General features: G+C 36.2%; 1 protein-coding gene across 1 annotated transcript; it reads left to right on the forward strand.

The window, feature by feature from the left end:
• Window positions 1-5,122: 5,122 nt before the first annotated feature.
• LOC131159176 (28 kDa ribonucleoprotein, chloroplastic-like) lies at window positions 5,123-17,614 on the forward strand. Its single transcript, XM_058113887.1, has 4 exons — window positions 5,123-5,900; window positions 6,283-6,384; window positions 16,608-16,889; window positions 17,321-17,614. Exons 1-4 carry the CDS (start codon window positions 5,322-5,324, stop codon window positions 17,381-17,383), a joined length of 1,026 nt encoding a protein of 341 aa, XP_057969870.1. The 5' UTR covers window positions 5,123-5,321; the 3' UTR covers window positions 17,384-17,614.
• Window positions 17,615-17,929: the final 315 nt, after the last annotated feature.

A 17,929-nucleotide genomic window follows, 5' to 3' on the forward strand; every position in this document is an offset into this window, starting at 1 on the left:
TGTGAGTGCCCCTGGTGTACGGACCAGGTTTGGCAGACCCATTAGACTTACAGACTATACTTTTGACTTAGCAGTGGTTGGCCAACCATTGTCAGGTCCCGCCTTGGACCACACAACCCAGTTATGTGGGGGTAATACATGACAACAACCAGTTAACCTACCGGGAATGTTTTTGTGTTATTATTTTTATATGAGATGAAATATGTCTATGAAAATGTAGTATGTTCTACCATGTTTTGATGATATATATGTTTTCCCAGATTTGACAAAAACAGTTGCTGATTATGTTCTGTCTGGTACATGTATAAAACGAAATACTCATGTTGCCACACATTAGTATTAGTTTATTTCCCTTACTGAGAGGTGTCTCACCCCAAAATTTTATAAACTTTTCAGGAGCCCCTGATAGGAGAGCGGGTAAAGCCCTGCTGATCTAGTACAGTAGATCTGCCCTTCCAGAAGGGTAAGTATTTTTATAGGGTCGGATGTATTTTGTGAAAATGGCTCTAAGACATTCTTTTGGGTTGAGTGTTGTGTATATATGTATACAGTGATTGTAGTAACTCTGGTATTGTGATGTATGATATAATGAGGTGTTTATGATTTACGTTTCCTACTGCTTAGGCTTTTGTTATGTGTTCTGATGTATCCCTGGTACCCACGGGTCCAAGTGGATTATGATCTGCTGAGTTGAGATTTGTGATATTGAATTTTTTTTTTTTTAAATGTGGAAATTAAGTAGGTCGTCACAGATGTGATGGATTCTCCCTCATCCATTTTAAATATTTCATATTCATTAAGTAGCATATATATTTTGGACTTCTTGAGAAGTACCTTCATATGTGACTTCAATTTTGTCCCAAATTTCTTTGCCGGTTTCACATCCACAAATCCTATTATATTCATTATCACTCAAAGCACAATAAAGGAAATTCTTAGTTTGAAAATTAAGTTCAACTAAGCTTGTTTCGGTGTCCGACAATTCCTCAATTTGTTTTGGTTCACCTTTGGCATTTTTGAATTCATAGTCTCCCTTTGTGATGACCTGCCACATTTTGAGATTGTGTCCATGCGAAAAGGTGTCCACCAAATACTCCATTTGATCTTTTATACTCTGGATTTTACTCCAAAAAATACAAGCGCCTCGCTCTGCGTCCCACCCGAGAGTATATAAAGTTTAAAGGGGGGTGAGTGGATTCTTTTCAGGTATTTGGGCTTTCTCTACAAAATAAAAATCTTAGCAAGATTGCAAGTAATTATATTACAATATATAATGAAAATCAAGCACAATACAAAAATTAAAGAGTGAACGGAGAGAAAGCTTAACGTGGTTCGGTACCAAGTCTATATCCACGCCTTAGCACCAAGCGAATGATTCCACAATCCACTAAGATACTCCTTCACCGGTGGAGCAAGTCTTACAACTTGGGTATTAAACCCTACACTCGGGAACAAATCGCTACCCGCTCACGAAGAGCCTTTGATCACAAAGAACCTTCACCAAACAATGGTTCACAAAGAACCTTACAAGAGATTGGAATTACAAATCAATGCTCCTTAAATGAGCAAATATTAAAGACAATCAAATCCTCACTTTATTCTCTCAATGAATGAATCAAACACAACGAATGAGCAAGAGAGGATTGAACACTTGTGATGAATAACTAAAATGCAAAGTGCAAAGTGCTTAAGTTTTGGATAAAATGATTTTTTTTCACAAATATGATAAAAAAAATGTTCAAAATTATGTCTAAACAAGCCTAATAGCTTGTATTTATAGCCAAAGAGCTAATATGAACGTTAACTAGCCGTTGGGAGCAAATCTTATGTGATTTGTTTGAGAACTAAATGTTTTCTAACCATTATGGTGTTGGGCATGAGACCACTCGTCGATGAGTCCCCTACTCTCTTCGACTAGTCACACTCTGCCAACAATCGTTAACATTCTGCCTGCGACTCATCAACTAGTGCCCTACACTCGTCGACTAGTGTCTCCCCCTCATTGACGAGTTCCCTGAATAAAAAAAAGTCATCAAAATGAAAGTTGTGAGATTTTTTATTAGCTTTCCAACGACACTAAGATCGTTCTTTTTGGACTTTTCTAGCAAAAGTTATGCTCCAAATACCGAAAGGTATTTAGGACTCAAGGCTGTACTACAATAGTTGACGATTCCTCTGTTTTTCCTTGTCAAGAAGCCTTTTAATGACTTAAAACATTATTGGACAAAAATATAAGAAATATATTAATTCTAATGAAGATTAAAACTTGTTCAAGTGAGTTTTCCTATAAATATAAGATATCTTGTTTTATGAAAACATATTTGAAGACTTGTTTTGATATTTTATATGCTTAGTATGTCCTTTATTAAATATACTTGACTTTATTGAGTGCTTAGGACATAAAGCTCGTTTTGACACAACCAGGACTAAGTATAAAAATATTCTTAAAACTAGCTAGGATGTTAAAAACTTGTCCATTTGAAAACATATTTTGAGTTTAGGATTCTTTTGACAAACTCTTTGATATTTTAACATTGAAAACTATTAAAGTTGAGTTTGTGACTTAAGTAAAATCTTACAAACTCATGTGTCCTAGTATGCATATGCATTTGCTCAACTCTTGCTCAGAAATCATGTTAGAAATACACCCGCAAGAGTTACAAAATGTTCTTACCTCGCACAACCCTTATTAGATATAATTTAATAATTAAGCTTTCGTTGGTTGTGCTTAAGTCCTTTCTGAGTGAGTGTCTTTTTTATCTTTTCTTCTTGACGTTTATTCGGTCCGATCTTTGCCTTTGATCCAGTACCTCCATGTATTTGCCACTTGAACCTGTACTAAACATGATCTGTAAAGATGGAATACACTATGAACAACTTATAAGTTAATATTATCAAAACATATAAACCATGATAGTGTAGCCACCAAGGCTAACAATAAGGATAGTAAAAGAAATTTTAGGTGAGTACAAAGGAAGACACTTGGATAATAAAGAAAGTTGGTAGTGAGATCAAGAAGTCTAGAAAGCCATTAAGACAAAAAAAAATTGGTATAAAATATGACAAATTTACAAAAAATATAAAAAATCTTGAAAAATATAAAGAAGCAAGCAAAAATGCAAAAATAACTATTAATGAAGCTAAACATAGAGCTTATGATACTTTATATACTAACTAGATTCAAAAGATGGAGAAAAAAAACATTTACAAACTTGCTAGAGATAGAGAAAGAAAATATAAAGATTTAGGCGATGTAAAATGTATAAAGGATGAGAATGATAATGTCTTAATTAGAGAATAAGATATAAAAGAGAGGTGGCGAAGATTTTTTGATAAGTTGTTTAATGAAAACTAAGATGAAAGATTGAAATTGAAAGTGACAAATGAGGAAAATATTAAAAATAGGAGACTTATTTGCAAAATTAGTGTCCTTGAAATTAAGATGACATTAAGAAAGATGAAAAGTGGGAGATCTATAAGATCTGATAAAATACCAATTAATGTTTGAAAATGTTTAGGGGATAATTGAATTATTTGGTTAACAAATTTATTCAACACTATTATAAAACAAAAAAAATATTGGAAAAATGAAGGAAAAATATGCTAGTACCTTTGTACATAAAGGCAAAATTCAAAATTGTAATAAATATCGTTGATTTAAGTTACAATTCATATAATGACATTATGGGAAAGGGTAATTGAACGTAGGATAAAATTAGAAACAAAGATTTGGAAAAAACAATTTGACACTATGCCTAAGAGATCAACAACAAAAATTATTTATCTTTTAAAAAGTTTAATGGAAAAGTTTTTTTTTTTAAAAGAAGAGGAATTTGTATATGATTTTTATTAACATAGAGAAAGCTTATGATAGAGCATGTAGAGAAGTTCTTTGCTGGGTCTTAGAAAGGAAGGGAGTGTGCAGTAAATATATAAAAGTCATTAAGGATATATATGATAAAGTAGTGACTAGCTTTAGGACTGTAGAAGGAGAATCTAAAGATTTTCCAATCACAGTAGGTGTACATCAAGTTTTACTTCAAGTCTTTACATTTTACTATAGTAATTGATGAACTAATTAAAAAGATCCAAAATGAGATTCCTTGGTATATATTGTTTGTAGATGCTATTGTATTGATCGATGATAGTAGGAGCGGAGTGGAATCTAAGTTAGAATTTCAAAGAGCCACATTAGAGTCTAAAAGGTTTGGGATAAGTAGGAATAAGATAGATTATATAAAATGTAATTTCAGAAATGTAAGGAGTAAAAATAAAGAGAATATTAAACTTGATAATCAAGAGATTAATAACATGATAGATTTACTTATCTTGGATCTATTATGTAAGCTGAAGGGGAAACTGATGAAGATATAGTACATAAAATTAAAACAAGTTGGGTAAAATGGAGGAGTGCATCGTGCATGTTGTGTGATTGTAAAATACCTTTCAAATTAAAAGAAAATTTTTATAAAACAATTATAAGACCAACTATGCTTTATGGTTTAGAATGTTAGGTAACTAAAAATATGTACAAAAGATAAAAGTTGTTGAGATTGCGAAGTTAAGATGGATGAGTGTTTTAGCATTAAAAGATGAAGTAAAAAAATAAGCATATACCTAATAATTTAAGCATAGCATCGTTTGAAAATAAGATAAGGGAGAGACTACTTAGATGGTTTGGACATTTGAAATGTGGGCATAGTAGAATACCTGTGAGGAAAAATGTATTAATTATTGTTTCTAGCATGAAAATAGGTTAAGAGAGACTTAAAATAATTTGAAATGAGGTACTAAATAAGGATCTAATAACCCTTAATCTAATAAGAAAAATACTTTTGATTGAATAAATTAGAGAAAAAGAATTCATATAATAGATCCCACCTAGTGGGACTTAATGCTTGTTGTTGTTGTTGTTTGTTAATTAATCATATAATTATCTTATCAAAGATGGGAAAATTGTGCATTGTTACTTCCATAGTTTCTATCGAAGTTTTGCCTAGCAAAACACAAAAAAAGTTTATCCAGGATTTCAAATAGGTGGGCCGAACTAATGAACTTGTTGGGGAGAGGGGGGCTGGGCCACCAAATTATATCAGGAGCAATTCTAGGCCTACTTATACTCACTCTAAAAGCCCACATACCACATTGAGGCCCATTTCAAAACATCCGCCGCTTTGCAAAGTGCAGTCTGTGGTCTTCCCCTCCCCACCTCCTTATCCTCAACTCCTTACCCCTCTCCTAAACCCTTCTCCTTCCCTCCCTCCCTCCCTTCCCCTTTTTCTCTCTCTCAAATCCCTCCTCTTCCTCTTGCCCTAAGAAGAATGTCTCTTTCTACCATAACCAAGCCTGTCTCCAAGTCCTCACCCATGGTCAATGGTGTTCTCATCTCTGCCCCAAGCATCTTCGCCGCAAAATATTCACACCCGTATCTATCAGTCCCATCAAGACCAATTCGAGTACACCTGTCGTGCTCTCAATCTTCTTTGCTTCTCCCCTTTCTCTCTCTGAAAAAGAAGACCCATTCTTCAACTGTAGTTACTTCCGTAGCCCAGACCTCAGACTGGGCTCAGCAAGAGGGAGAGAACACTGTCCTTGAAGAAGACCCACAAGAATTAGGAGGGGTATCGGATATAGAAGAAGCAAAAGATTTCTCTTGGGAAAATGAAGAGGCCGATGAGACCCAAGCGAGCATATCTGATTGGGAAACCGAAGAAGGGAAAGAGGCGACGGAGCCGAGCGTCGATGGTGAAGAGAGTACCGGCGAAGATGGATTTGCGGAGGAGCCGTACTCGGAGCCGTCTGAAGATGCGAAGCTTTTTGTTGGGAATCTGCCGTACGACGTTGATAGTCAGAGATTGGCTGAAATCTTCAACCAGGCCGGGATTGTCGAGGTTGCTGAGGTATAATTCTGTGCGTCTATCGATTTTCAAAGCTCTTGCTCTGGAATTTAATGGAGTTAAAATGATAGCTGCTGGCTGACTTTTTAAAATTTATACGTTTTATCACTGCAATTTTTTCGCAGGTCCCCTATCTTTTCAAAATTGTAGATATTATCAGTCATTGTATATTTCATTATGTTGCATTTTCAGTTTAGTGTTTGCACCAGGCTTTGCTCAATCATCTGGTGACCAACATTTATATTTTTTCTTTTTCAAATACAAAAACCAACTGAGCATTTAATTCAAATTTTTATTATTGAGGATATTTTTTTGTTACATGTGAACATGTGTTGGTTTCGATGCATTATTATTATTATTACTACTACTATTATTTTGTTTCTAGGTTATTTATAACAGGGAGACTGATCAGAGTCGTGGTTTCGGGTTTGTGACAATGAGCACTGTTGAAGAAGCTGAGAAGGCTGTGGATATGTACCATCGTTATGTAAGTCTCTTACACTTAGCAGCATGAAATTTTCAGTTTTGTTTTGTTTCAGTAGTTATGAGAAACGGAAACCCCATGAGGGGGAGCACCATGGTTTGTTATCATGGGCTGGTCTCTGCTCCTAGATAATTTACTCATGTGTTCCTATTTCTGTTAGTAGGGCAATAAGATTACAGAAGATTCAGCTGAATTTGCAATCCTTCTTTTTTTTTTTGTCCCCCATTTTGTGAGCTGTGGCTTGGATTGTTTTCATGGTCACCCCCCGGGGGTGGGGGGCGGCGGTTAGGTTTGGGAAGTAGGAATGTTATTTCTTTTAATGAGGTTTTATTGAAGATATGGGTTTGGAGGATTACAGTCTTTGGGCAGCCATTTGGAATCCTTTACTTGCATTTGTTCAAGGTGAGGATGGTAAAAGATTTTGTAAAGATTTGTGGTTGAAAATTGCCAGCTCATGCTTTTTCAGGTTTATACTTGTTGTTTTTGGATCAAGATGTTCTTTTGTACTCTTATTTGGATTTTAGGTCTGGTATGGCATGCTGAAATTTGGGTTCTTGTTGATATCAATGATTTGGACTTGGATTTGTTTGCTATGTTGATGGACTGGTTATGTAAGGAAAAGGTTGAAGCTTGGTTTGCATGAGGGCAAGATTATTTGTTGGGTAAGGAAATTTGGACCTTTTTTGTTGTCCTTTCATTTGTATCTTACTGGAGTTAATGTTAGGAATTTCCTGTGGAAGGATTATGCACTTGTAAGATCCCTCGGAAGGCCTGTTATATTTGACAGTCGATTAATTGATAACCTGTGTAAGAGAGGTTTGATTGGTTAATAGGTGTTGCATGTGTAAGGTGGACGGGAGATGGTCGGGCAATGGGCAGTTACTGCACTGTCCAATGCTGTCAGAGGTTTGGGATGTGATGATATCTAATGCCTTTGATTGGGATAGCTTCACTCATGCCTTTTTCCTGTGAGGGAGTTGCTATTATGTTAGAAAAAAGCTCTCTGCTCATATGTCTAGAAAGAAGTGTTTTTTTGGCTTTGTTACTTTGTGGACTTTGTGTAAATTGAAATGAAAGAAATCACAGTGTTTTTTCAATGTGCCTGAGGTGACTACTGCAACTTCCAACACTAGTATTCTCTAGACCCTATCTGAAATTCTGAATACTTAATACAGCAGGAATTCTGATTCTCTCTCTCTCTCTCTCTCTCTCTCTCTCTCTCTCTCTCTCTCTCTCTCTTTCTTTGATTTTGTTGAATTTTTGTCACTTGTTTATTGTCGTCTTTTTTGTTTTTTCCTTTCTTGATATTGTATATATATATGTTGTACTCATTTATCTCTTTTAAATCATGGGCTGATGTCTGCAGAATAATCTGCTAGATGAAGTGAGAAACAGGTACCAGTGGAGCCCTCCTTATTGGCACTGAGATCAGGAATTCTTCATCTGTCTCCCTTCTATAGCTTAAGCATTTTTCTTCATTCTCAAACCTAACAGACTCTATCATTCCAATGAAATTGCCCTTAATACTGTGTGCCTTCTTGCACAAGATGCTTTTAAGTTCAATTTACATGTCTCTATGCTAAATTAAAGATTCTCTTGTTATGTTTTCTTGCTTCTGCCTTAGTGTCACAGGTACAGAGATCGAAATTACTGACAAAATTTTCTCCACTGTGATGGCACTGAGTTCCCCTTGGCAACAATCTTCCTACAATCATATTTGTTGGTTATTATCCTGCGAGTAGCGAGATAGAACAAAGCATACACACGGACACTTCAGGAGCAACATGTCCTGACCTTTATCCATAAATAAGACAAAGGAAACACTCTCTACAGGAATAGGTCCACAGGAATTGGTTGGTGTTTCATGCATGCAGTATGTCTATTTTACAGTTGAGACCTCCAACTATCAAAGGATCTGCAATTGACAACCCCAACTTGTTAGGTTATCCTTGATGCTACCAGAATGTGCCAGCAAGCCACAATCCGCTCTGACTGTTGCTGCATGGCTGGAATACTGCTAAATGTTGGAAACCCATGAGATCTCTGCTAGTCAAGTATCCCATAAGACTGTTAAGTAGCTATTCTGTTGGTTAGAATGCCAACCAACTGTCCATGTTTCTGGCTAGGGTGCATGGTCTATGGGTCAAGTTGATGTGCCATTTGCATGGATTTCCTTTAGTCGTGCTACCCTCCGTACATGACCACGTAGCCACTTAATACACTTGTCTGACCAGTCATGCGTCAACCACCCACACATCTGCATGCATAACCTATCTAAGCCAGCCACAAGACTTGGTGTGATCAGGCCATAGGCCCAACCTTGTTTGTCTTTGACTTGACCAAGTGTCCACTGAGACATCCCAATGATTGTCAAATGAGAATGCTATGTGCTTCCCATGAGCAAACGATTACTAATCAGAACCCTAGAAGATAGCCTATGATAGATTATCTCCTGCTGCTTATTGGCATATGGTTGTTGTCCACATGCCTTGGCCAATTGAAGTGATCAAGGGGAAGTAGTTTGTGCTGTGAGTCCACTAAAGTAGATCAGCACCTCCACCTTGTACTATAATATTATATCTTTGGTTTGTGTAAGGTTGTAAGGTAACTTCCCCTTTTCTTGACATTCAAGACAAAAATATCCCTTCGGGTCTCACCTATGATACTAGGCCCAACTGCTTAAGGAATATATATATATATATAGTTTAGATGTGCCTCTTGATCCAATCCATCTTCTCTGGCCTCCTCAGTACACTCTTGATATGAAATGCTATAGAGAAGAGATCTGAAGTCAGGGGCTATACCCTCCACTCCAAAAGGGAGAATGTCTTGATGCCCCAAAAGCCAGCCGTCCTGCTACGGAGAATAAAGCAAATCAGTGACACATGAATGCTTGATCCTCAACTTGGAATATTCAGAGCAATGACCACTTCACTCATTATTTTTGTCCTTAACAATATGATTTACCTAGTTTGAGCCCAAGGGTTTTGCATACTTTTTCCACTCCCTGACAAAACTATCTTACGTTACAAGGCTAAGGATTATGTTGTGTATAGGAATAGTTATTTTTCAAAAACTGTGCTTTTGAAAAGTGATACTTAGATGTTAAGGATCTTGAGACTGATGGCACCTCCACCATTCACATAACCATTTTGAGGGCTTCTCACTCTCTCTTCAACACCCCAACCCCCCCCAACCCCAACCTAAAAAAAAGAAAAAAGAAACCCTTCGTTTTTTAAATTGGAACTCTCAAAATTCTTATTAATCTTGGATAGTATGAATCATAATAAATGGGTAAGATATTTTTTCCCCTGTAGCATTCTTTGACTGCAGCGTCTTTTCAAATTAAAAATTTTAATATAGTGGAGGTTGGTGAGTTTTTGAGGAAATGCCTTGTTTTCCCTAATTTTGATATCCACTGCCAATATGTGTCTCATAAATGAGAGACTTGTACAGTTCAAATCCCACTACCCCTTTATTTGAGTTTAATTAAGGGCTTCAGGGTACTAAATACATCCTGAAGTTCAGGGAGAGAGTGGGAGGGAGAGGGAGAGGGAGAGGAGGAGAGGAGGAAAGGGAGAGAAATGTGGAGAAAAAAGGCAGCTGAGTTGCCATAAATGTTGGTGATCCATGCATGGTTGAAACGAGTAGAAGAACCAACATTCTTCTAAGTACCTATACATGGCTGAAGAGAAAATGGCTGTCAGATAAATATAAAAATATGATGTATAAACAATAATACATAGTCTTTTAATTCTTTGAAGATGTGGTGAGGAAAACAATAGAGGAAAAGATATGTGCTTTGTTCTCCTAGCCATCCTAAAAATTTGTGAACAGAATTTTGGACACTGGACCTGACTAGGAAGCAAGCAGAATATTTTTGAATAAACTAAGAATGTGTTTACAATATGTTGTTTTCATAGAAGAAGACTGAAGAAAATAGTGGTGCTTTATTGTCTTAATGTGAAAGACTATCTGGTGTAATCAAATACATAAATCTAACAAATGGGAGTTAGGGAGCAAATTTTTTTGTCTGGGTCAGCCCAATGGTGTTTTTGTTTCTCTATAGAAGATGCCGGCTCGAGATAGTGAAAGGATATGTGCTGAGGATTTGATGAGCAAAACCAGTACACTGTTTAAATTAAAATTACAAGTATACACCTAGAGGGTTGAGTCTACTAAGCAAAAGCTTGATGAGACTGCATTTGTTACAAAATGGAGAAATCTGGTAGATTATGATGGATTGTCCTTCTGAAAGATATAGTTGAATATGGTTGTGCCAAAGTGTCTAGTACCAGTCTATCATGAGCAAATGCTAGCAAAATAGTTGCCTAATTGAATCTGAAGTTGAATCTAAGGACAAAGAAGACCTTGTTGTCATAGCTGCTGTTTGCTTGGTTAATGCTCACCTTTCCTCGTCAAACTGGAAAAGAATAAACCTAAATATTCACGCCACAATAGAAAACCACTGAACTCAATACCCTTAAGCAAGGATCCTAGATGATCGCCTGCTTGACTCACCTTTTTAGCTGACTTCAGATGCCCTACTAAAAGTATTTGACCCCCTAAAAGTCAGGGGAACACCCTTCGCCAACCACTCCTTTTGCCATTACCATTTCCCTACATGTATGGCATCAATGATTTTCCATCACTTTGGCCCCAGCCACAAAAGGACAATGCATAGCCCTTTGCCATGCCATACGAGGTCTCATCGATAGTGTAAGGATCACCAAGCCTAAATCTCAAAATCCAACATCACCATCTACCCACTCTTGAACCATAATTTCCTGGTTCCAATTTTATAATTTTTTTATTCAAAAATTTCATTTCGACCTAGAGTTCCATTGGACAACCTAATATCATACCGTAATGTAAGTTTGCATCTCGTGCTCCCTCTCATTTTTAAAAATTTTTTGCCTCCAGCGCTCTGGCATGTGAAGATATCATGGAGAAAGAAGAAGGGGGGGATTATTATAACTGATGAGATGGTGGGTGGGGCGGGGGTGGGGGGTGGCGAGGGCATTTTCTTGGGAAGATTTGTGGGTTTAGAAGAGAAAGGGCACTATATCAAATAGGTGTCCAAGAATTTGAGATTTGAGGAAGAATTTTTTAAGCAGCTGAGGAAGCATTATGAGAAAATGTCCATTTGGGGTTTGATTGTTGCACCTCTTGCTGCCACCCATATGTTTTTTCCTACATATTTCCTGTACAGCCACCAATTTATTGATTGTCTCTCTTGTTCCCTTCTTTGATGAGGATCTACTAATTGAAGGTGTACGGTACCCTAAAGCCCTCTACATCGCATTATGTGGTTGAGGCAAGAGTGTTTTGTATGCATTGATTGACAAATTGACAATGGATCTGCTTTGGGCATTTGTCTTTTGCAAATTGTAGTGAGAGTAGCAATGGAGCTTGCCACTTTGTTTATTCCCTCTAATTAGTTGTATGAGGCTATGACTATACATGACTAGGAATGTTACTTTGGCTATGACGGTGGGGCCATTTGTGGCTTCTTGGAGACACTGCCTTACATCAATCTCCTATTTGGAAGGCTTTCAATCCACACACAAGGTTCTCTCCACCCTACACCAAAAGGTTAGATTCTCATGAAATGGTGGGATAGTCACCATTGTGTCTATCAATGAGTTATTCGTGCTCTTAAGGTCCAAGAAAAACAAAGGAACCGCAGGAGTTTCTAGTTTAATAAGGCGAACATGGTTGAATTTACAACTCCTTCCGAAGAAGACTTTGCACTTGCATTACAAGCCCTTTTATGATAGAGAGAGATGGGATACTTAACCCACATGGACTGGGGAAGAAGCTACAAGGCGTGTTTGAGCCAATTCAAGTGAAAGTCCTGATGTTTCCTATAGGTTGGGGTATGAGCCTACCCAAAAATTGGTTGAGGAGATCTTGATGAAAATGAGAGAGAGATGACATGGAGCAATGAAGCCTATTTGATTTTCCCTGACTGGGATATTTTGTGAGAATTGGCTAAGATGAGTTGTAATACGAGTTTCCCAAACCGTGGATTGAACTTGCGACTAGGATGACATACGTGGGTTTAAATCTTTTATGGCTACAAAAGTTACTATTAAGAGCCACAATTTTGGTTGGAAGGGAAGAAGAGGAGGACTGGTGGATGATTTGTGCAAAACAAAAAGAGGCAGTTGGGATCATGGATATCTCCTTGGAGCTATAATGACAAATTCAAGATTAAGCCTGCTAAACCAAGCTTATTGAACATATTAAAACTATAATCTTGACATGAAAGATGATCCTAAAGAATTAAAAATTTGGACAACTTTAAAAGAAAATGAAAATAAATTATGCTTCTGAAGGAGTATATTAGTACCTATTTGCTTGGTCCTACAAAGGCATGCTTGGCATTGATTCTTAGATCAAATGGCACAAGACCCCTTTGTAACTAAAGATTAAGCTGGTGAAATGAAACTAAAATTGAGAGATGGAAACCTAGATGAACAAATAAAATAAAAGAATTAATTAAGCAGTTATATGCTAGATTTTTAAAGATAGTCTCTTAATTCAACTAATTGGCAGATGTCTTCTTTCCCTAAAAAGGATGGAAGAGTGAGGATGTGATGACTATAAGGACTTGAACAAAGCAAGCTCAGAGAAAAATTTCTTGTCCCTCTAATTAATGTGCTTATTGATGACAATGCAGATCATACCTTACTATTATTCATATTTCATGGATTGGTTTTAGATCCAATCAGATAAAAATGGCACTTCATGAGGTTATGAATACCTCATTTACCATGAATTAGGGGGTGTACTTATAAGGTTATGCCCCTTGGCTTGAAGGATGCTAGCATAATGTACCAATGAGTTGTTGTCACTTTGCCCAAGAGAATGATTCTAAGGAAGTAGAAGTTTGTGATTGCAAAATTTCAACAATAGAAGGCCATACCAAGATCCTCTGATAATTCTTGAAAGAATAACAATGTGTTGACTATGATTGAATTCAAAGAAATTCTTGAATGCCGACCAGTTACTTGGTTCACGGTAAGTGAAAGAGGAATCTAGGTGGATCTTGACAACGATAAAAGGTCAGTTGCATGTTCATAGCAAAGACTTAAGACTCCATAACAAAGATGTGCTATGCTAGCAGAAGGATGAGTGTCAAAATCTTTCAAAAATATTTAAGTGGTATTTGGCCAATTTCTTGTTCCTAAAACCTCAACAAAGAAGGAAATTGAGAAGGTGGTTCCGTCTTAGTCGAAAGAGGAACATTTGTGAAGTTTGTTAACTTGTCATCTAGAAAACCTGCCTAGTGTTGGTACATGTGGCCTAAAAGAAAAGGCATTAGTTCATGGCATACCTAGTATAGACGAGTCAATCCGAACTTGACCCGTTTAATAAACGAGTTAGGCGAATTTGGGTTGGATACTCGCCGGGTGGCCTGTTTAATTTGATATATATATATATAGTGTGTGTGTGTGTGTATTACATTAAAAAAAATATTAATTAAAGAGATGTACTATTTTCTACATTTTATGTTTTTTTGTTAAGATATTAATAAATAAAATAAAAAGTGCTATTTTTTTTTAAATGTCACTTTATATGAAATGTTTTAAAAAATTAAAAATAAATAAATTATATTTTTAAACAGATTCTTAACAGGTACCCATTTATTAAACGGGTAGTTTTGATTTATATTTTAATCGCCCGTTAGTAAACGGGTCAATCCAAATCCAAATCCAAACTCGTTTAATTCCTACCCGTTACGACCTGCTCAAACTTGACCCGCTAACCATTTTGCCACCCCTAGGACCTACCGTTTGAAGTATTTTTATTAAATAAAAAAGACTAGATAGGAGAATCACATTGGTCCTCAGAAAGAGCAATGTAAAAAATTAGGTCTTGAGAGAGAACTAGCATAGTCCTCCCATCAAATTCTATTCATCTAATGAAAATATTTCAAATAATGGATCCTACATCATGTGATTCACATATAATTTAATATGATATAGAAAGATCTAATAGAAAGATCACATCTCTCTTTCAAAAGAATATAATTTTTTCTTGTGATGGCAACACTTTGGCGAAAGATTAATTAAAGAAAGAAAAAGTGTTGAACGAACTGAAACTCCTGTGCAACAAATTGATTTTGAATTCAAGGATCTTGAGATGAATGATGATACTAGTGGAATTTGAAATACAAATTGTGGTGGAAAAATGGTCAAAGGCCATGCAACAGGTGACCAAAACCTAGATGACCATCCATCTGTACTAAAGGTTTGGACTTCGATAAATATATACTAAGGGTAAGGAAGAAGAACGGAAAATGTTTGTGGACAAAGCCTCCAACAAGGGAACTGGCCTTGATTTGTGTTAATTTCAATCAAAGAAATGATGTCATTTGCTGAATTATGAGGCCAACAGTGCTACCAAATATGAAGCATGCATAGTTCAGCTCGGGGCTTTGGGGATTAAGGAGCTAAAAGTGTTTTGAGGATTCTCCTTTGATCATCTATCAAATATGGTAGTAGAAGAGAGGGATAAGTCACTAATGCCTTATTTCAATTACCTCAGTGTCTAAGGGATGGCTCAGATAAACCACATTCCACTATTTGCTGAGAAATAAGAAATAGTTTACTCAGTCTTTTGCCATAATTACTGCTATAGTTGACATGCCTAATGGAGTAAAGTTTTGATCACTAGAGATAGAATAAAAATTTTATGGTTGATTATTAACCAAAGAAATTCAAAACAACAATTACATTCTTGCGCCTTGCTTTTATATTTCTTGACTTTATTTTGTCCTCAAGACGGAATCTATTTATTGATTTATTCTATTGCAATAGATTTGTTGGCAGTTAGCATATTGTTTTATGCACCTTGGTGGGATATGTGCTCTTTAACAATATTTTTCCAAATTCATCATATTTTCATATCTGGTGGAGGATAACACAGATAAGTAACCTGTATCTTGCCAAGATAGTCTGACAGTCATTCAGTTCTCTCTGATAAATTAGTGGTCAATGGGTGTTTGCTGCTTTTCAGATCATATTGCTTTAAATACTTTACTTTTTTTTTTCTTAAATTTTCAGAAGAGAGAATAATACGCACTGAAGGAGGATGAGTCTTCTAGACAAACAAAAGCTACAAGAGAAACATTATGTTTCTCATAAATGTTTTAAAAGGTGAAAGCATAAAGCGAGGTGTTTTAACCCTTAAGAGGCGAGGATAAGCCTCTTTAGAATTTTATTTTTAGATAAAAAAAAGATGCAAATAGATTATGTATATTGTTAAAATAAATAAAAAATTAAGAAAATAAAAATATAATGTAAAATAAAATCAAATATAATTTGCAAATTGCTTGATGGCCATTTAAAAGTTGCTAGCTTGGAATTCAGCATGTAATCATGATAAGAGATATCTATAACATTACAAAGTTCAAATTGTTTTCAAGATCTAAGAAACAACTTTCAATTATTTTGGAAAGGTTGAGGTTAAAGAATTTTAGAAATTAACTCGTATTATGACATATTAAGACATTTTTTTTTATTATATAAATATGGAGTTCAAATTTCTAGCCAAATCTAACTAACTTGACACACCCAAAATCTGTAAGCCTCGGCTAATAGGGGTGCAAAAGGCATGTCTTTTTACACAAATTCGTAAGCCTTGGCATTAATGCATTAACCTTGTTGGAATATGGTATTTTGGATTGAGCCTCAAGGTGTTTTAGGCATGCCTTACCTCTGAGGTGGGCCTTGATTGAGCCTTTTAAAACATTGTTTCTTATTACTCGAGTGTAATTCTAATCATGGTATATTAGACATGTGCACGCATATCCATCAAGAATAGAAGTCGAGCTGATGATATAACACAACAATAGACCAAATAAGAGGGTAAAGATAGAGAATGAACTTATTTTCTGTGTATACGTGATTATGCATTTTTCTAGTAATTTGCATATGCATGCATGGTGGCTACAGATGTATGAGTGGATCTAGACTCTAGATTGGCAATTTGGCAAGCATTAACTGCATATTAGTTTTTTTTAAATACAAGTATAATGCATTTACAGGTGACATGAGAAGCGCGTCTTTTCATCATTAGAACCATGATCTTCAGTGGAAGACAATCTTCTTAGAAGTGACTGTCCTCTCTCCCATGATACATTAATGTTGTTATGGATCCCAGCATTTTTTGGTGATTTTGTCAACTTTTCTGATGGCTCCTTTGCTTTTGGACAGGATTTGGGTGGAAGGCTCTTGACTGTAAATAAGGCTGCTCCTAGAGGATCACGGCCAGAACGTCCCCCTCGCATATTTGAAAATGCTTTCAGAGCCCATGTTGGTAACCTACCATGGGACGTAGACAGTGGTCGCTTGGAGCAGGTTTTCAGTGAACATGGTAAGGTTGTGGACGCTCGAGTAGTATATGACAGGGAGTCTGGCCGTTCACGTGGTTTTGGCTTTGTAACGATGTCCACCGAGACTGAATTGAATGATGCCATTGCTGCTCTTGATGGGCAGGTAAATATGCTTTGCCCTTTCTTGAATAGAACTAAATCAGGGATTTGGGTTCTCTGTAACTGGGAGCAGTGTAGATATATGAGGTTGAAGTTCATTTTGTTTCGTTTTTTAATTCATAGATGTCCAATTGTCCATCAAGGTTATCCTCATAGACTGGTGTGGTTCTAATGACAGGCGGAGTAGAACCTATGAACACATGTGGGCATGTCAAAAAAATGCCAACTTTAATTTCCCATCGTTTGTTTAAGTTAAAAAGAACTAGCTTTTTATTATTGTTCAACTCCATCAAAATTGTCAGAGAACTGAAAAAACAATTTGACATTTTCATAATTCTTTAAAAACTCAATGAAAATGATAATTATGCCTTTAATTTCCCAAAGGGCCCTAAACATTTTCTATGACTAACCTTGTTGGGTGTTCTGTTGCTGCAGACTTTGGAAGGGAGGTTAATCAGAGTAAGTAAAGCTGAGGAAAGACCAAGGCGCTCGTTTTGACTCAATCGATGAGATGAACTGAAGGTGGTCTGGCTCTCTCTCTCTCTCTCTCTCTCTCTCTCTCTCTCTCTCATTTTTTGTTTTTTGCTTTTTCCCCTGTGGTGGGATAGAGTGGTCCAATTTTTGCCAGCTAGTTTGCAGTGATGTTTTTGATTAAAGTAAAACAGGTTATACACATTGTGTTCCTATTAACTTGATATTGTGTTGGTAATGTTATGTAGCTTTTTAACATTTATGTTTGTGTCCGTTTTAGTGGCGGAAGCTGTAGCTGCGTTTTTGGGTACTGAGAATTAAAAAAACTTGATGGTAAGGTTTTTTTTTATTTTTAAATAATGGGCAATGCTAAAAAGGCAGGGTTTGTGTGTGTGAAAAGAGAGAGAGGGAGAGATGGTACTTGAATACTGGTCTGAGTAGAGTTTAGGGCAAATGTTGCTGAAGCTAAGCGTTCGTCTGTTCCATCATTGCAAAAAATCATAGAAATAAAAATAAAAAATTAAAATTTGCTTTATACATTTATAAAATTAATATAAATTTAGAATTTAATTA

The sequence above is a fragment of the Malania oleifera genome, chromosome 7, assembly GCF_029873635.1.
Source record: "Malania oleifera isolate guangnan ecotype guangnan chromosome 7, ASM2987363v1, whole genome shotgun sequence".
Lineage (NCBI taxonomy): Eukaryota > Viridiplantae > Streptophyta > Magnoliopsida > Santalales > Ximeniaceae > Malania > Malania oleifera.